Consider the following 20,484-nt stretch of genomic DNA (forward strand, 5'->3'; position numbering starts at 1 on the left):
CTAATCCACTCCTATGACTGGCAAAAGGATCTTTTAAAAAAGCAAGTTGAGTCATGCTATTTTCTGCTTGATGGTTCTCTGTCACTCATGGGATACAGTTACATCTCTCAACAAACATCAAAATTACATATCCTCCATTATCTGATGTTTTAAAATAAACATTGTGCCTAAAAACTAATCAATTTTGATCTTATGCCTTCTCAAACTACACATTCCCTTTGGAAGACTCTGGTTCCTCCAGGTGAAAACCGGAGCTGTAGTTATACTGAATTGCATGTTCTCTGTATGCACATGTTTTTTTCCCCCTCCTGGTTTGGAATACTCTTCCCACTGTTCTCTGCCTGATTGGCTAATTATTTCTCATCCTTCAGTTCAAACATCACCCCTGACAGGAAGCCTTGCCTAAACTCCCTACTTTCCCAGGACAGACTCCCTAATCAGCATTCTGTTCTCATCTCTATCATCACATTGTACCATCTGGTGTTCTTCTCCACTCAGCTTACTGGAAAGCAAGTACCATTTCAGTCAACTTGGCATGAACAGGGTCCTGATGGAAAGGGAGGAGCCTGTGTACTTAAGGTAGGGAACACAATATAGGCAAGCAGAAATGTGCCATGTGTACTTAGGACAGGTCAGGGCTGGAGGATTCAGTTTGGGAATCAACAGCATCCAGAAAGTTTAGGAGTGACCATGTATTAGAGGGCTTCATAATTGAGATAATTTCATCTGTCAAATGTAGAAACTGCTATCAAGACAAGTAATCTCCCCCAAATTACTTGGTCAGTCATCGAGAAGGTAGGTTCTTAGCGACAAGTCCGATACACTTTTCCACTCCATATTGGAAAGAGAGAAGACTGAAGTCGGGTGCTCTTGTTCTTCCATTTTTTGGCCAAAAGTCTCTCATCTGCTGGCACTTCCTGCCTAGATGAGTAGTAAAGTAACCAAGACTCTATCTTATCCTCTAACCTAAGGCTGATGACAGTGCTTTAGCCCCTTACTGAAAAGATGGGGTGGGAGTTGGTGACAATGGGAACCCAGCCCACCAGTCCTGCAAGGGCTCTTAAAATTCCTCCTCTCTTTTCTGTTGCCTTTCCACCAGGAGACACAGTTCCCCATGCTCCAGACAAGAATCTTCTCTATCCAAATCCTGCCTAATATCAAGCTTCAGATTGGGAGAGCTGGAGGACGTCATTTAGCCAGTAGGTGCCAAACCCAGCCAGTTTCATCCCAGATTCACACAAGCAAAATCTCCAGGATGAAAAAAATCCTGGTTGGGTTCAAACTCCTTTTACAATAACCCTCAGACAGTAAGGAACTGGCCCTCAGGCACAGAGAGTCCAAGTGGTGGTGAATTTGGTGAGTCTTCCAACACCACCCCAGGGGCTCCCTTACGACACAACTCTCAATGTTATATCTTGCACACAAGTACTCAATAAACATCTGATGGGTCATTGAGTTGCTTAAGATTTTCTAACATGATGAGAGGAAAGAACATGAATGTTGGAGTCAGGTAGATCTTGCTGTGGAAGGCTAGTGGCAAGCTTCAGTCTCTTTCACTGTAAAACAGGGCTAGTGACTATCTCCTGGGGTTGTCAGTGAGGATTAAATGACATATCCCAGGTAAAATCCCTAGCTCAATGCCTGGCACTGAAAAGGCACTTAAAATGGTAGCAGTTATCAGTGAGAGGTGCTAGAACACAGTGATTAAAAAACAAACAAACAAACAGATTGTGGAACCAGGTTGGCTCCACCACGTATGATGTGTGATGTAGGAGGTTTCCTTTGCCTGTTTCTTTATCAGTAGAATGAGGGTATTGGCGAGATGAAATGAGTCAACATACATAGAACACTAACAGCAGTGTCTGACACAAGGAAATGAGCATGGTATGCCAGCTCTAATAATTACACCCCTTGCACTGGCCTTAAGCACAGTAATCAAGTTCAGCTTGAAGAGCATGTAGGGGATTGGGGGGATAAAAAAAAATTAAAAACCCACAACTCCACATTCACAGAAAGAGAATACAGGTGTCAGTAAAAACAGCCTACCAACAAACTTGTCAGCCTCCTTTGCATTGTTGGACACCTTTCTCTTCTGCTCACTATACTTCTGATTATCTGGTTTTGGTGTGTGAACTGTGTCTCTTGTGAGGGCAGAGATCCTGTCCCATCTCCACCTCAGGCTGGGCACCAGGGAAGTGCTGAGTTGATGGGAGAGACAGGGAAGATGCAAAGAAAAGGCAGTACTCCTGGACCCCAACACTCCACCACACCCACCACCACCACCAAAAAAAAAAAAAAAAAAAAAAAAAAAAAAAAAAAAAAAAAAAAAAAAAGAAAAAAAAAAAGAATGCCGAGAAAAGCAATTGCCATGATAAATCACTTTTATCTCTATAGGAAAGGGAGGATCTAAAAAAAAATATAAATTACATTAGTAACACAACATAAGAAAAAAACAGAGGGAAAAAAACAACAGAGAAGTTTGTATGGTGATGCTATTCTAACCTGTTTATAAAAAGGCCCTGCATCAGAAATTCACAATCCTACCCACTTCTAAAAATATATTTAGACATGTACAGAAGCGGTGGGCTTGTTTTTAAATTGCTTTTTTGTAAAAATATATTAAAGGTGAATAGAAATCCTCTCTCCCTGCCCCCTACCCAACCCCCAGCTCTGTGCTAGGGATTAGAGACCAGAGGTAACTCTCTCACCATGTTCTAAACCTTGGTTATGACCATTCCCAACCCCTCCCCAACTCACTTCACTTAGAACCTGAAACATTAAAAAAAAAAAAAAAAAGCACACTAGCCTCTTTGGAAAAGCATAAATCTGAGGGTAAACTTGCTTTTCATTTAAAACACAAAACAACAGCAGGCTCTGAGAGCCCAACTAAACTAAACAGAAACCCAGTCAAATGGAGGTTGGGTTTCAGCTCCACAGAAACTTCTAAGAAACAGAGGGGAAAGAGGCCTGGAACCAGGGGGATATGCTAGCAATTAGCTGCCTTTGAAAGATCAAGGGGAAGGGGGTGTTAATGGGCAGAAGGGCTGGGGTCCTGGTCTTGGTTACAGCAGTCAGGGCCTAGTCAGGCAGTTGCCTACAGAGACATAGGCTGCCCCCCTTCCCTCCCTTGCTTCCCTCTGCTGCCTTGAAATACCCAAGAAAAGCAAAGCTGGGCAGAAAAAGGGGGGAGAGTGGAGAACCTCACGTGCTGGGGGGGAGGTAGCCAGGCTTTTTGCCTTTGGTGTGACTAGATGGAGGACTGCTTGGCCCCTGGGGTCCCCAAGATAGAAAAAGCAAATGGAGCTAAGGGACCCCTGATTCCAAGGAAGGAGAGTAGATGTGGGGCTGTGGAGAAAAAAAAGACAAACTGGAGACACAAAGATGACTAGGGAAGCCTCACATATTCCCTGTGGCCTGCATGGTAGTTGTTAAGTTCCCCAGAAGCACTGAGAAAACTGGGGTGAGGTCAAAGTGAGGGGTAGAGAACAAGGATGCACTCCACTTGGGTAGTACCAAAATGGAGAGAGGGAGACATTCTCCATCCAGTCCAGGTCACCAGGGAGGCAAGACAGGCGGAGGTGGAGGGAGCTGGGGAAGGATGAGGGAGGGGATGGGCACTGTCTGGACAACTGAAACATTCACAAAGGGAAAAGGGGGAGAGAGGATCAGATGATCTGCTCCTTTACAGATGGGCATCTCTGCTCCTAGGCTCAGACTCCCGAGTGGCCTGTCTGCACTCTGCTTGAGTGTCCACTTGACATCTGGAAGTGCAAAGGCCCAGGAGTGAAGGTGTGAGTTCCGAGGTCTTCTTCAGACAAAGACCTCAAGGTGAAGAGAGAAGCAGGGAGGCTCCTGATGGAGAACCCAGGGGTGAGCTGTCCTGCCACATCTTCTTCAGAAGGTCCAGGCTGTGCTCTGTGGTACAGGTGAAGGGAACAGGCTGCAGAGCAAGGGCTATCTGCTTCAGTGGCAGGTGCTTTCAGGCCTTTGGGAGATGGGTTTTGCCTCCTGGGTTGGAGCCTACTGCTATGTGAATAATGCTCTGCAGGACCTCAAAATCCAGGCAAATCTCTAGAGCTCACCCTGGGACAGGTGGCTTCATCTGTAGCCACTCCAAAGTAGCTTCCTCCAATGAGCCACAAAGTCATGGTCAAAGGCATGGGCATTGGTCCTCCCCCCACCTTGAGAAGTGATAGAAATCTCTTCTTCCCAAGGATGAGTAAAGTCAGCCCGTGGTCTTTCTAGGCCACCTCTGGAAATGGCCCATGGTGGGGCAGTAAGGAGACTCTGGGCCCTCCTCTTTATTTCCATGAAGCATTTGGCAAGAGGGAGCAGAGGCCAGAGCCTTCTTCCAGGAACAAGTCTGGAGTGGGACCCATCTACTGGGCTGAGGGTAGGAAGGAGAATGGGCAGAGGCAGGTTTTTGGAGACAGGGCTGAAGCCATAGAAAAGTGTTGAGCACTGGGCCTCCCATTTCATGACCAGGGAAATACCGAGGTGCCCAGGCTCTCCTAATGCCTCTCCTCATTCTGCCTTCCAGCTCTAGGTGGGGGCAAGAGTAAAGGGCAGACAAGGGAAATGGACTAGAGCAGCAGAAAAGAGTTCTAGTCAGCTGGAAACCTCTCCCATTTACCTGCCACTCAGAGATATGGGAAAGAAAGGCAGGATGCTCTAGTGGAAGTGGGGAAGGAAGTTGAGGGGGTCGGTGAAGGGGCCCGTGGGAGAGTCCATGCCTTTGGTCAGTTCCAAGAAAGCAGGACAATGCCCCTCAGCACCTTGTCCGGGGCCAGTAGGATCCAGGAGTGCCCCGAGAATTGACAACGGAGAAGGCAATGGGGGTGAAGGGGTGAGGGGCAGGACACAAGGGAGCTCACAGAAGCAGTTTTCCATTTCTGTGGATTTTCAGGATACGGCCGAGTCTCTGCTTTGCTGTAGCCAGGCCCTTTTTGGGGCGCTTTCCTGTGGGGGAAGGTAGAGGTAAGCAAAAGGTATGGCAAGGGTGCCAGCAGTAGCACCAGCACCAACTATCCTTGGGCCACCCTCTCCTCTAATCCTCTGTCCACAGTCTCCCCATTTTTTTGCCTGGCTCCAGGACCATCTTAGGCCAAGAAGCCCTTCTTAACTACTTCTATCCAACTATCTAACACCACATGCTTTGGCTTTTCCTCCTATGACCTCCTGCAGAGATTACAAACTCCCTAGTTAATCTGTCTGAATTCTTTTCTTCAGATTTCCTTGGTACTAATCATTTTCCTTCGTAAATTCTGCAAAAGGTGATTGTGCGTCCCCATCCTCTTATCTTGTCCACCAGGATTGAACAAGTTCTGGTTAGTAATTATAGCTCAGTGTCCCTGAGGTTGCCACTCCCAGGGCCTTGTTTCATTAGAAATCCTTATTTTCATCACCTCAATAATCACCCCATACCAATCTCATCACCCTTGAGCTGTAAAATCTAGGGACTGGGCTTTCAAGGTCAAAATGAAGAAAAGGGGGGCGTGAGCCCTCCTGCCATTCTCTTTCCCCACATCATTCACCTCCCAAGTCCCATGTGATCTCCTCCATATTTGATCAATTTATCCCCTTCTTCATTCCCTCTGCTAGAGCTTCAGCCTTTCTTCACTGTAGCTTGAACTTATGCACATACCTCCTTCCTAGTCTTCCTATCTTCAGCCCACCCTCCACTCTGGCCCACCTGATGGATCTTTCTAAACCATGTCTGATTTTGTCTCTGCTTAATGCCAGTTAATGTCTTCTCATGGCCTGTGAGGTCAAATCCAGGCATCTTAGGTTGTCCATCAGTGTCCTTCCCAGGTGTTCTCATTTACCATGGTGCTTACTTAGGGTCTGAAGCTGGTGACCCTAAGATCCTTCTTACTTCTAAAACCATTTGTCAGTCATACCTTGTCCTGCTTGATTGCTCTGAGAGCCAACTGAAGGGCGTCGCTGGGTCAAGAAGACACCAGGGGCCATGGGTGTGGTGCTGCGGTTTGCCTGGGCCATGCCAAAGGCATTGGGACGAGCAGTATACTCATGGTCAGCAAGACTTCCTGAGAGGGCCTCTTGTTTAGGCTCAGGAGGAGGCAGGGGAGAGGAGGAGGTGAGAAGCTGTGGTGTAGTGGCCAGAGTTGGGGCTGGCGCTGCCACACTGAGATTGGGCTCTTGAGGGCGAGGCTGTTCTACCTCCTTCAACAAAGGCTTCTTCTTGATATATTTCTTCTTTTGGGCTTTCTGTAGCTCCTGAAACACAAGCCAAGTGGGAAGGGAGATTTTAGCAGTGGAGAAAAGAGAAGAAAATTTCCCAGAAAGGAAACCAGACAGTGGTCAGTGTGGTTCTGCAACCCGCCCCCTCCCCAAGCCTAGTTGGGATGTATGCACACATAATACACAGGGCTGCCAATACCTGAGGTCATCTCTTTGGTACCACCCATCCTTAAGTCATCACTGCCACTAATCAGTACAGCAGCAACAGAAAGATAGAGTTCAGAGACTTGGGTTTTGGTCTTAGCATTGCCACTTATGATGTGGACCACAAACACTTCTAATAATAATAGCTAAACTTAAGCCAGTGGCTAAGGCACTTTATATTTTTTACATCATTTAATCCTCAGAATAGCTCTAAGAAGAAAAAATCCTTCATTTTACAGTGAGAAAACTGAGCCCAAAGCCTTATAACTTAAGAGTTGTTCAGTTCAGAATTCAATCAGGTTTCTTTGAACACCCACTTTGCACATTTGTCAAAATGGGACACCTGCACATGAGAGTAGCCACTTTGGAAAGAGATTAACTTGGGTTCAAATCTAGGCTTGTGGTCTCTAAGCTGGATGACCTTGTTTAAGTTACTAACCTTTCTGAAACTCAAATGCCTCATCCATAAAATGGGCAAAATAATAGCTTTCAGTGTTATCCGAAAGATTAAATAATGACATAAAAACACATAGCACATAGCAGGTACTCAACGAGAGGTAAACTATTATTCAATCTTCATCTCTTACAATGGTTTCTCTTCCTCTTGCTGGTCTTTTTCTTTTAATAGAGGACTTGACAATCTTCCAGGTCACTGGATCTTAAAACCACAATTTTGGATGGGAGGAATGCTTCTTACAATATCTTGGATTTCATCCATCCATTGCTCTATAGATATATATACTATCCACTGTGAAGTGGGTACCTGTATAGTGGGCATCTGGAGCCCTGAGAACCTGGAAAGTGGTGCTGAGAGCATGTGACTTCACCTTCTGAAATGCTACATAGCCACACAGACCAACTCAGTGATTACATTTCTTTTGCCTTCTCTTGGCAACACAGGCCTACTCCTGCCTTCGGAAGATCTGACAGGCTGTGGCTACCATAGGAACTTCTGAGGGATAAGAATAATAATATTAGTAATACATGCCAGGCACTGTTCTATAATTTAACTCATTTAATACTCATATAAATCATGAGAAGAAAGAATTAGAATTCCATTTTTAGGAGAAGAAACTAGCACAGATAGGTTAAGTCACTTTCCTAAGGTTATAGGACTAATAAGTGGCCAAGCGGGATTCAGACCCAAGCTATCTGGCTTCAGAGTCTCTTTTCTCAGCCACAGTGCTTGTTATTCCACTCATATCAAGAACAGCACTTCTGCTCCCCGTTTCTCTCATCTGAATCCAGAAATTATCTCTTCACACCCAGATCTCATAGCCTAAATTTTTCTACCTTTGTTGCCTGTCTCCATCTCATATAATTCACCCAGATTCCCCCAGAGAAGACTAGACTATCTTATGACAGGGCCACTTTCACCTTCTCAATTCCCTTGCTCAAAAGGCCATTAGCAAGTCCAACCCAGATTGAAACTCCCTGGCTTGATATTCATGGCCTCTCACAGTCTAGCCATTTATACCTGGCCATCCCTAATGATAATGATGAAAAGCTAATGTATCTATAGTACTTACTCTGTGGCAAATGCTTTTTATATATATGACCTCATCTAATTCTCAGACAGAGTCTACAAGGAAACTGAGGCACAGAGAAATTAAGTAACTTGCTTAAATTTTGAATTCAGGCAGTCCAGCTCCAGAATTCATTTTTTAACCTCTATTTATCTGACTCCATTCCCCAACATGAATCCTCCAATCCAGGAAGATCTATTCATCCATTTATTCATTCATTCAATCACTCAACCAACAATGACTAAACATATGCCTAGCATAGTAGGGACATTAAGTTAAATTAGATATGTCCCCACTCTTGAGGCCCTTACAGTTTAATAAGGGACACAGGAAAGTACACTTATAAGTATCATGAGAGAATAATATGGAAGCAAAGACACTAAAATAAACTGGTAGTCGATGGTGTGAAGGAGTGTTAGGTAAAGGCATGCAAGAGGGCATAATTCCCAATGGGCGGAGGGAACAGGCCCAATCTGATACACAATCTGATACACTGAATGAATTATGAATACCATAATGCAATAGCATGGCTGGTGTAAAGAGCATATATGAGGGACTGACACAAGTTCAGGGAAGAGAGGTAACCAGAGACCAAGTTAAGAGAGCCTTTTATTGGGAGTTACCATTGTGGCTCAGCAGATTAAGAACCCAACTAATATCCATGAGGATGTGGGATCAATCCCTGGTCTCACTCAATGGGTTAAGTAAGGATCTGGTATTGCCGTGAGTTGCATAGGTTGCAGATTTGGCTCAGATCTTGGTGTTGCTGTGGCTGTGGCATAGCCTGGCAACTGCAGCTCCGGTTCAACCCCTAGCCTGGGAGCTTCCACATGCCACAGGTGTGGCCTTAAAAAAAGGAAAAAAACAAAAACAAACAAACAAAAGAAGAGGGCCTTGTGTGCTATACCAAGGAATTAATTTCCTTCTGAAATACTTCCCTGCCCCCTCTAAAAGCTTAGCCTGCAAAACCCTTCCCAAATGAAACTGAGAATCTCTTCTTTGAGGTCATCCCTGATCAATTCAACCACAAGTGAGCTCCTTAGAAGGCACTAAGAATAGTTTTCACACCTTTAGTTAATTTTTTTATTTAAAGCATTTGAACTCCTTCCCTCCCCCCTTTTCAAATTACATCTTACATATAGCACTAGGATATACATAACAGAGAGAAATTCTGGACAAAGAATGGCCACCTGGCCTGGTTGGTCTCTGCTGCTTCCATCAATAGCCTCCAAGACATTTCTAAGCAACTCTAGAACTCCGTAAAACATCATATTAAAAACATAATTCTATTAAATTTTATTTAAATAGGATGTAATTACTAAATTATATAAACATTTAACTATTTCATTTTATTTAAATAGCAAGTAACAGGAAATTTGAAGTTAGAGGATATGAGTTTGAATCTTGTCTCCTCCATTTACTGGCTGTATTATCCTCGACTAGTCACTTAAAGAGAGCCTCATTTTCTTCACCTGTAAAATGATGAAAATATCATCTATTGAACAGGGCTATTTGGCAGATTACATGAGACATTGTACATGGAAGTACCTAACAAAGAGCAGATTATCAATAAATGCTATAAGCTATAGGATGTGGCATGAGGATCTAAGAAGATGTTGGTAAGGACAGAACCAGAAGATTCACCTCCAACTGTTCCCGGGGTTGCCAAGCACAGTTAAGAACTCTGCAAACTATAACATGCTAGGAGGTCAACCAGATTCTAGAGCAAAAATTAGCAGGTGAATTTTTCTTTCGAAGCAGGAGCTGAAGATCAAAGCAATAATAGTATTTGGTATAGAGGGCAAGAAAAACCTCTCCCTCTAAAACCAAATTCCAATACTGATGGGAGACTGAGAATTTGAGTGTATTCAACTGAGTTACCTCCTTGGGGCTTCATCTGAACGCAAATGCTCTCACCCAAGGACAGACTTGGTCCTTCCCATCTGAGAGGTTTTTACACACCCAGAAAGACAAGTCATATTAGCAAAGGCTTTTCTCTGGTCCCTATTATCTTTCATCCTAAATCATGCCAACTGTGTGACCTGTGGAAGTTGCTTGTCATTGAGTTGGGAAATGTAGGATATGTGACGGAGCTGGGATACTGCCATGAATAAAGATCAAATATTACCCACTTCCCAGTGAGAAAAGAGTGAAATCCTATCAGCCTGAAGGTTTGAGTTTTGAGGCTTTCAGTCAAACTGGGATTGGTGGCAGGGCCATGCCTAAGTGTCAGCACCTACCTGCTGAGCCAACTTTGCAGCTGCTGCAGCCAACCCTGTCTCAATGGAAGCTACCCGGGTCCCCTCACGCACAGGACGGTCCTGCTTCGGCAGAGTTGGGGTCACACGGGCTGCAGAGGGAACAAAATAAAGGCATTTATCTGAATGTCAACCATATTCCAAGAGCCCCCCCAAAGTTGGTCTCATTTGTTTTCCTGCTTCTAGCATTTTACAAAGCCAGATTTTGCTTCTCATTAGGTAAAAAGCTAATTCACAAATGCCCAAAGTATACAAAGTACATGTTAATTAAAGGATAAAAGTTAATTTTCATGAATTGGCATATAAAGTTGTCCATGTTCTACTCCTTACCCACCTCCCCAGCCTTATTTCCACTCCCATAGCCTCAGCTTCTCCAGACAGAATGGCTTCCTTATTATACCTCCAGAACATGTACAGCTCATCCTCTCTCCCCGTGCCTTCAGCCTTACCATCCACACTGCCTGGAGTACCCTCTTTTCGCCACCTCTTCAAAACCTGCCCATTATTCAAAAGTAAGCTGAAATCAATCTTTGATGCAAAACCTCTAGAACCTCTTTGGCTCACACTGACTTCCCCCTCCCTTGAACTTATGATATGTACAAGTCACTTAATATATAGCACATACCATCTTGTCTCATTCTCTAATGCTAACATGTATTATTTTGTCTAAGAACCAGGCCATGAGTTCCTGAAGATCTTCTTGTATAACATTTTTACAATGCTTTAACAATCTTGAATCAAAAAATAATTACTCATCCCACATTTTACATAGGAAGTGTCTTTCAGGATAACCAAACAGTCCCAGATGATGAGGAAAAGCTCTTCTTCAGAGAAGAATGCCAGCTAATAGATGGAGAAGGAATGATAAAATCAGAAAATCACAGGTTTTAAGCTGTAATGAAATAACTGATTCTAGGGAATTGAATATTCACACAGTAACAAAGTATTATATATTACCTCGCAGATTATTTACTAGTCTCAAGAAAAAAACTAGCTTTACAATGGTGAGATCAGGAGACCACCCCCTTAACTGCGTATTAATCTTATTGTCACTAACAGCAAGATGGCCAACTTCACGGGCCTCCTAATGCAATACAATAGGAAATTTATAGCATCACCTGGGAAGTAGTTTTGCTAAAGACCTAACATCAAGTCTAGTCTTTAGGAAAAACATAGATTACAAAAAAGTTAAATAACATGGTGAAAAAACAATCACCCTGTAAGATGACTGGATTGGTTTCATTAAAAACATAATGTCACAAGGAGGCAAACAAACAACTGTCCTATAGGATGTGCTACTGGACAATTATACTACTTTTTATAACAAATGAATAGCATAAAGCAAAAAAGGAAGGGAATGCTCTAAATTAAGACAGACTCAAAAAACATGAGAGCCAAATGCAACGTGGACCGTATTTAGATTCTGATTTAAACAAACATTATAAAAATACCTTTTTGTTAGACAATTAAGGAAATTTGATTATGCACTTGGTATTAGACAACTTGAAGGAATTATCAAATTATTATTAATTTTGTTATGCATGTGGTTATATGAGAAAATGTCTATTTTTTTAGAGATGCATACTAAAGTATAAGGTAGAATGGGGAGGGAATGACACTATCTGGGGTTTGCTTTAGACAGCTTTGAAAAAAAGAAAGTGATAACATGAGTCAAATATGGCAAAATCTTGATAACTGTTGATTCTCAGTGGTGATTGTGGGATTTCACTCTTTAATTAATGAAAAAAGTCAATGTCACAGCAAAAAGGGTGCTGGTGGTATCTGACCTAGATTTAAAGATTCCTTGGTTAGGAGTTCCCATTGTGGCTCGACTAGTATCCATGAAGAATCGGGTTCAATCCTTGGCCTCGCTCAGTGGGTTAAGGATCCGGCGTTGTCATGAGCTGTGGTGTAGGCCAGCAGCTGCAGCTCCAATTTGACCCCTAGCCTGGGAACTTCCATACGCCGCAGGTTCAGCCCTAAAAAAATAAAATAAAATGAAATAAAATAAAAAAAAGAAAGAAAAATTCCTTGGTTAGTTGGCTATTATTATTACTATAAAGGAGATGTTCAGTATACAGATTCTAGAACAGGTAATTCAGGAGGCTGAAGTCCTTTCTTTAAAGGTGATATTTTACTTGTTTAAAAAATGATCAGAAGCACATCCAGCAAAAAAAGTTAATGCACAATTTTCAGTCATGTATCCTTGAGTAACTTTTATATTGTTCTCTATAGTCTTGTTTGTGTGGTGGGTTTTTTTTGTTTGTTATTGTTGTTGTTTTGTTTTTTAGGGCCACATCTGTGGCATATGGAGGTTCCCAGGCTAGGGGCTGAATTGGAGCTGTAGCCACTGGTCTACACCACAGCCACAGCAATGCGGGATCGAAGGTGTGTCTGCAACCTACACCACAGGTCAGGGCAGTGCTGGATCCTGAGCAAGGACAGGGATCGAATCTGCAACCTCATGGTTACTAGTCGGATTCATTTCCCCTGCACCACAACAGGAACTCCCATGTGGTGGTTTTAAAACAAGGCCTCAAATTCCTTGACATTTTTCCTATTGATAGGTGTGAGTCTATGTTCCCTCCAGTTGAATCTGACCAGACTCATTCTCTAATGCTAATGTGTGTTATTTGTAGCCTATAGAATGTGATAGAAGTGAGACTGCATGACTTCTGAGACTAGATCAGAAAAGGCGACTTTAGTTTCTGCATTGCTTCCTAGAACACTCACACTTAGTATGATTGCCTTGAGGCCATCAGGCAGTGAGGAATCTAATCACATGGAGAGGTTACATGTTGGCACTCTGCTTGGTACTTCTAGTGTTAGAATCCTCCCAAACCAGGCACTAGACATGTGAGTTAATGAGACTTCAGATGATTCAAACTCTTGGCCATCCAGCCTTCAAATTTCCCCAGCTGAAGCACCAGACATCATGGTTAGAGACAAGATGTCCCCATTGTGTCCTTTCCAAGTTCCTAACCTGTATCATACATGAGCAAGTTATTGTTTTACTCTGAAAAAAATATTAACCTCCTTGATTATGCCTGAGTTTTGGGGGAAAAAAACCTATAAAAGACATTTTGTAGGGACAGTTGAGAAAATCTGAGTATGGGCTGGGTTATCAGAAGATCTTAGGGAACTATTAACTGTTAAGCAAAACAAAGGTTCAAATTATGTATGTTACATAAGTTCAAATTAAGTATGGTTACGTAGAGGGGCGTTCTTAAGAGATACTGAAGAACTAAGGGGTAAAATACTGTGTTACGATGGCTGCCTATTACTTTGAAGTGGCTCAGCAAAAACTATAGGTAGATATAGATATTGAAGCAAATATAGCAAAATATTACAACTGTAGGACCTAAGTATTGAGAATATGGATGTTTGTGTGCTTTCCTTCTACATTAATGTATGTTTAAAAATTCTCATAAAAATTTTTACATAATAAATGAGATTAAGAGATTATAATAACCAAATAAAATGCATACTCCTTGAATAGATCCTGGTTTAAATAAACAAATTATAAAAGATAATTTTTTTCTCACATTATCATACTCCATCATAAGTGACTAGTTATAGTTCCCAGTGCTATACAGCAGGATCTCATTGCTTATCCATTCCAAAGGCAATAGTTTGCATCTATTAACCCCAAATTCCCAATCCATCCCACTCCCTCACCCTCCTCCTTGGCAACCACAAGTCTGTTCTCCATGCCCATGATTTTCTTTTCTGTGGAAAGGTTCATCTGTGCCATATATCAGATTCCAGATATAAGTGATATCATATGGCATTTGTCTTTCTCTTTCTGACTCACTTCACTTAGTACACATGTATGTGTAACTGGGTCACCTTGCTGTGTAGTAGAAAATTGACAGAACACTGTAAACCAGCTATAATGGAAAAATAAATATCATTATAAAAATAAAAATAAAAAAATAAAAGATAATTTTGGTACAATTAGGGGAAATTTGAATAAGGACTTGGTATTAAATGATATTAGGAAATGTAACTTTACTGCTCCACATTTCTAATTATTGGAGAAATGCAAATCAAAACTATAATGAAGTACTACCTCACACTGGTCAGATGGCCAAAATTAAAAAGTCTATAAATGACAGATGCTTGAGAGGATGTAGAGAAAAGGGAATCCTCCTACACTGTTGGTGGGAATGTAAGTTGGTGCAGCCACTATGGGAAACGATATGGAGTTCCCTCAAAAAACTAAAAATAGAATTACCATATGATCCAGCTATTCCACTCCTGGGCATATATCCAGACAAAACTATAATTCAAAAAGATAACATGCACCTGTATGTTCATAGCAGCATTCACAATAGCCAAGACATGGAAACCACCTAAAGGTCCATCAATAGATGAACTGATAAAGAAGATGTGTGTGGGGGGGGTGTACACACACACATACACACAAAATGGAATTCTACTCAGCCATCAAAAAGAATGAAATAATGTCACTTGCAGCAACATGGACATCATAGTAAGAGAAATCAGAAAGAGAAAAACAAGTACCATATGATATTACTTATATGTGGAATCTAACATATGACAAAAATGAACTTATCTACAAAACAGAAACAGACTCATGGACATAGAGAACAGACTTGTGGTTGCCAAGGAGGAAGGAAAAGTAGTGGAAAGACAGACTGAGAGTTTGAGGTTAGCAGATGCAAACTATTAAATATAGAATGGATAAACAACAAGGTCCTACTGTATAGTACAAAGAACTACATTCAATATCCTGGAATTGATAAGGAAATGGAATAGAATATAAATATTGGAAAATTTTGGAATAGGAATGGAAAAGAATATAAAAAACAATGTGTCACTTTGCTATATAACAAAAATTAACACAACACTGTAAATCAATTATATTTCAATTTTTTAAAATGTTACTTAGGCATCAAATAATGGTACTTTAGTTATGGAAGAAAATGCCATTTTCATTGAGATGCATATTTAGTATGTCATGATGGATGACATCAGCAACAATGGCAAAGTTAAGGACCTCCAAAAATTCACTTCTGAATTAAAACAATGAAAACACTGGCAAAAATTGTCAGAATAAACTTTTTCAGAACTCTGGAAATTAATTAAAAATTTATAGCAACCCAGAAAGCATTTATTTAGGAAAAAGAGCTAAATCACGGTAAAAGCAGTGAGCTTTGAGGCATTTTTAACTTGCCCTAGACCCATTCATTTCTCCCCAGCTCAGTGATAGCCTTGAAAAATAACAACTCACATTCCCTGCAATGTAGGGAGTAGAAAATCAGCTGGAGCTTACTTTGAAAGCCTAGTACTAAAAGCTTCTCCCTGGGGAGCATTTATCAAAAATATTTAAAGGCAAGTGCTCTATGTCACAGCTGCTTAAGGTGAGAGATAACAGTTGTGGCAAACAATAGACCAACTTAAAAGCTGAAAAGGAAAAGTTGAGGAATAAGATATTCACTGGGGGTCAGAAAAACTACCACATATTTCTGGTATTTTGGGGAATCTAGAAAACCATATGCATGCATAGGAGCTATGTGCCTGATTAGGAAACACTTGAGAAATCCTAGGCCCTCACCACTGGCTGACTTTGAGGCTCTGTAAGGCAGGAAGTGAAAGCTAAGGCAGAGTTCAAAATTGCCTGCCTGAGTGCTGAAGACACATCCCAACACGCCCATAGAACCCCTTGTCAAGCACTGGGAGATTTATTGACAGGTATTGAAGGAATGTGTCCAATCATTAGCTGACCACTAAACTAAATTTCTACTTTGGAGACATTTCTGATTTAATTTTGCAAATAAACAAACAATAAGTAGCAACAAAACAAATCCAAGAGAGTGAAGTGGAGAGTATCTGATTTCCAGAATTGCCACATTATTTAAAATGTTGTTTACAAAAAATTAGAAAGTACGTAAAAAAACAAGAAAGGATAGCCACACACAAGGAAAAAGTAATCAATGAAAACTCTCCCTGACTTCCTAAACAAATTTGGACCTACTAGACAAGGTGTTTATACCACCTATTGCTTTTTTAATTTTCTGTCCACATCCACGGCATGCAGAAGTTCCCAGGCCAGGGATCAAACTTGAGCCACAGCAACAACAATGCTGAATCCCTAACAGTTAGGCCACCAGAGAACTCCTATACCACCTATTTCAAAGAGGTTCAAAGAGCTAGAGAAGATAATGTCTAAACAACTAAAGGAGAGTATGAGAATGATGTTTCATCAAATAAAGAATACCAATAAACAGACAGAAACTATAAAAAGGAATCAAATATATATTTTAGAGTTGAAAGGTAACTTAAATGAAAATATTGCTAAAGGGTTTCAAAAGAAGATTTGAACAGGTTGAAGGAAGAATTAGTGACCTTGAAGACAGATCAACTGAGATTATCCAGTCTGATGAGCAGAAAGAAAGAATGAGGAAAATGAGTTAAGCCAAAGGGACCTGTGGGACGTGATCAAATTTACCAATATATGCATATGGGATTCTCAAAAGGAGAGAGAAAAAGATGTAGAAAGAATTCTGAAGAAATAATGGCTGAAGCTTTTTCAAATTTGATTAAAAATTAATCTCCATATCCAAGAAGTTCAACAAACTTCAAGTTAGATAAATTCAAAAAGACTATATGTCATAACCAAAGAGAGGATCTTGAAATCAGCAAAAGAGAAATCATAACGTAAAAAAGATTCTCAGTAAGATTGAGTTCACTGATCATCTGAAATCACGGAGGATAAAAAGCAGTAGATTTATATTCAAAACACAAGAAGAAAATCACTGTCAACCAAGAATTCTAAATCCAGGAGTTCCCATTGTGGCGCAGTGGAAACAAATCCGACTAGGAACCATGAGGTTGCAGGTTCGATCCCCAGCCTCGCTCAGTGGGTTAAGAATCTGGCGTTGCCATGAGCTGTGGTATAGGTCACAGACGCAGCTCAGATCTGGTGTTGCTGTGGCTCTGGCGTAGGCCAGCAACTGCAGCTCTGATTAGACCCCTAGCCTGGGAACCTCCATATGCCATGCATGTGGCCCTAAAAAGACAAAAAGACAAAAAAAAAAAGAAAAAACCAAAAATTCTAAATCCAGCAGAACTATCCTTTGAAAATGGAGAAATAAGGATATTCCCAAATAAACAAAAACAGAGAATTCATTGTTAGCAGGCCTGCCCTATAAGAAATACTAAAGGGAGCTCTTCAGGTTAAAATGGAAGGATACTATACAGTAAATCAAATCCACATGAAGGAAGCACTAGTAGGAGTTCCCACTGTGTCTCAGTGGTAACAAACCTAACTAGTATCCATGAAGATGTGGGTTCAATCCCTGGCCTCACTCAGTGGGTTAAGGATTGGCATTGCTGTGAGCTGTGGTACAGGTTGCAGACATGGCTTAGATCTGATATTACTGTGGCTGTGGCATAGACCAGCAGCTGCAAGTCCAATTTGACTGCTAGCCTGGGAACTTCCATATACTGCAGGTGCAAAGCACTAGTAAAGGCAACTACATAGTTAAATATAAAAGGAAATATAAACATATTTTCATTGTATCTCATTTCTTATCCTAATTAAAATGGCAGCTGCATAATGCAGTGATTATAACACTATGCTCACAGATACAAAATTTATAAAGACATAATCTGTGAGAGTAATGATATAAAGGTTAAAAGGAATGGAACTATATAGGAGCAAAGATCTTGTATACTACTAAAGTTGATATTCATCTGAATTAAAACTGTATGAATTGATATTAATGTTAATCCCCAGGACAATCACTAATAAAATAATTCAAATATATATGGAAAAGAAAAAAATTAAAATGGGACACTAGAAAATAACGATTAAACACAAAAGAAGGCAGTGAAAATGGAAAAACTGAGGAACAAAAAAAAGAGTAAGACAGAGAAAACCAACAGAAAAATGGACAACATAAACCCTACTTTCTCAGTTATTGATTACACTGAATTAAATTCTCCAATTAAAAGGTAGAGATTGGCATTATGGATTAAAATCCATAATCTTACTATATGTTATCTTCAAGACACACACTTCAGATTCATAACTAAACTAATATCAGAAAAAATAGGCTTAATTGTCTAAGGTTAAAACTTGTTATAAGAAAATAAGGACATTTTATAATAATAAAAAGGTCAATTGATCAAGAAGATATGAGAAATATAAACCTATATGCACCTAACAAGAGAGGCCTAAAATACATAAAGCAAAAACTAGCTGAATTGAAGGGATAATCAGATAATTCAACAATAACAATAATGGGGTATTGATGGAGATTTCAATACCCCATTTTTCTCTAATGGATAGGACAATTAGAAGATTAGCAAGGAAACAGAAATGTCATGATGTCCAAAATTTCCCTTAAGAGGCCTTAGGGAAAAAAATAAAGGATGAAATAAATAGAGTAAAATGTTAGTTATTAATCTGGGTGATAAGTATATGTGTATTTATGATACTAATCTCTTTAATTTTGTATATATTTGGACTTTTTCATAACAAGAATTTTTTAAACATAAAGGAAAAAGATTGACTATTAATGTGCTTGTAACCGTGTTAATTTATCATAGCAATATAGCATATTTAACCCTTACAAGGCTAATTTCATCATCCCTGTTTACTCTTTTAAATTAATTTAAAATGAATTCCCCACAAAATTCCATTAGGATTTTGATTTGGGATAAGTGTTAAACATATACATTAATTAAATGACCCTTTACAAATGCCATTCTTTGTAATCAGGCCCATGCTGTACCTTATTTATTCAGGCCTTCTTTTATGTTGCTCAGTAATGTTTTGAAGTTTTCTTCATGTAGGTTTCACACATCTCTTCTTAAGATAATTCTTGGGTACTTTATATAACTATTGTTACTGTCCCCTTTGGTGTATTATGGTTATTACTGATATACGGCAATTCTTGATTCTTGGATATGTGGTTTACATCCAGTGATTATCCAATTTATTGAATTCTCATATTAATTTTAAGTTTTTTGGTTGATTCTCTTGCATTTTCTAATTATACAATCATATCATTTCCTTCACTTGTCAAATACTTATTAAACATTTCCCATGTGTCAGGCACTCTGCAAGTTGCTAAAGATTCAATGATCAACAAAAATAATCATGATTCCCACCCTTAGGGTGCCTCATATCATGACAGTTTGGTCTCAATTTCTAATAGTTACAGTTCTTATTTGTGCTTCATTCCTAATTATGCTGTCTAGAACTTCTACAGCAATGCTAAATAACAGAAGTGATAATGTGTATATTTGTCTTATTCCTGATTTTAATGGGAATATCTTTAGTAGACTGCCTCAATCTTTTAGGTGTTAAGAATCCACTTTGAAAATGTGATAAAAGTTATTATTAGCTTTCTCTCTAGAGAAATATACATGTATATATGCATATACTTACATGAAAAATATAGCAGTGTTAATTATCTGCTCTCTTAATAGGGAAACAATGGATAAGATCACCTTTTAACATAGGAATAGTCATTTTTTTTTAATGTATTTATTTATTTATTTATTTATTTTTAATTTTTTTTTTTTTTTGCCTTTTTGTCTTTTGTTGTTGTTGTTGCTATTTCTTGGGCCGCTCCCGCGGCATATGGAGGTTCCCAGGCTAGGGGTCGAATCGGAGCTGTAGCCACCGGCCTACGCCAGAGCCACAGCAACGCAGGATCCGAGCCGCGTCTGCAACCTACACCACAGCTCACGGCAACACCGGATCGTTAACCCACTGAGCAAGGGCAGGGACTGAACCCGCAACCTCATGGTTCCTAGTCGGATTCGTTAACCACTGCGCCACGACAGGAACTCCTGGAATAGTCATATTTTTATGTAGAATGAAGAAAAAGTACCATAAATAAATTACACATATATTTGACTATTTCTTACTCTATAAGAAAGGCATCTGAAAAATCTTGAAGACCTACATGAATAAATGGGCAAAGGTCAGAAACAAAATTTACAAAAGACGAAATTATAATGCTAATACAAACATATAGGATAGGAAATGTCTAACTAAAGAAATGCAAATTATATCAGTGAGATGCTGTTGTTTGCTTACAAATTACCAAAGATCAAAAAATACCATGATAGGGTGTTCCCACTGTGGCGCAGCAGAAACAAATCTGATTAGGAACCATGAGGTTGCGGGTTCAATCCCTTGCCTTGCTCAGTGGGTTAAGGATCCAGTGTTGCCATGAGCTGTGGTGTAGGTTGCAGTGTGGCTGGGATCCCGTGTTGCTGTGGCTGTGGCATAGGCCGGCGGCTACAGCTGC

The 20,484-nt window shown here is 40.3% G+C and overlaps 1 protein-coding gene across 5 annotated transcripts in view; it reads right to left on the reverse strand.

The window, feature by feature from the left end:
- Window positions 2,364-20,484, reverse strand: part of PHF8 (PHD finger protein 8) — a 113,029-nt gene continuing 94,908 nt past the window's right edge. For all 5 annotated transcript variants that reach the window (XM_005673656.3, XM_013986163.2, XM_021080703.1 and 2 more), the window contains 3 exons: window positions 10,172-10,281; window positions 5,901-6,237; window positions 2,364-4,959 (listed from right to left, as the gene is read on the reverse strand). In XM_005673656.3, the coding sequence (XP_005673713.2) occupies window positions 4,871-4,959; window positions 5,901-6,237; window positions 10,172-10,281 (536 nt within the window). In that variant the 3' untranslated portion in view covers window positions 2,364-4,870. The remainder of the gene's footprint in view (window positions 4,960-5,900; window positions 6,238-10,171; window positions 10,282-20,484) is intronic.

Source organism: Sus scrofa, chromosome X, assembly GCF_000003025.6.
Source record: "Sus scrofa isolate TJ Tabasco breed Duroc chromosome X, Sscrofa11.1, whole genome shotgun sequence".
Classification (NCBI taxonomy): Eukaryota; Metazoa; Chordata; class Mammalia; order Artiodactyla; family Suidae; genus Sus; species Sus scrofa.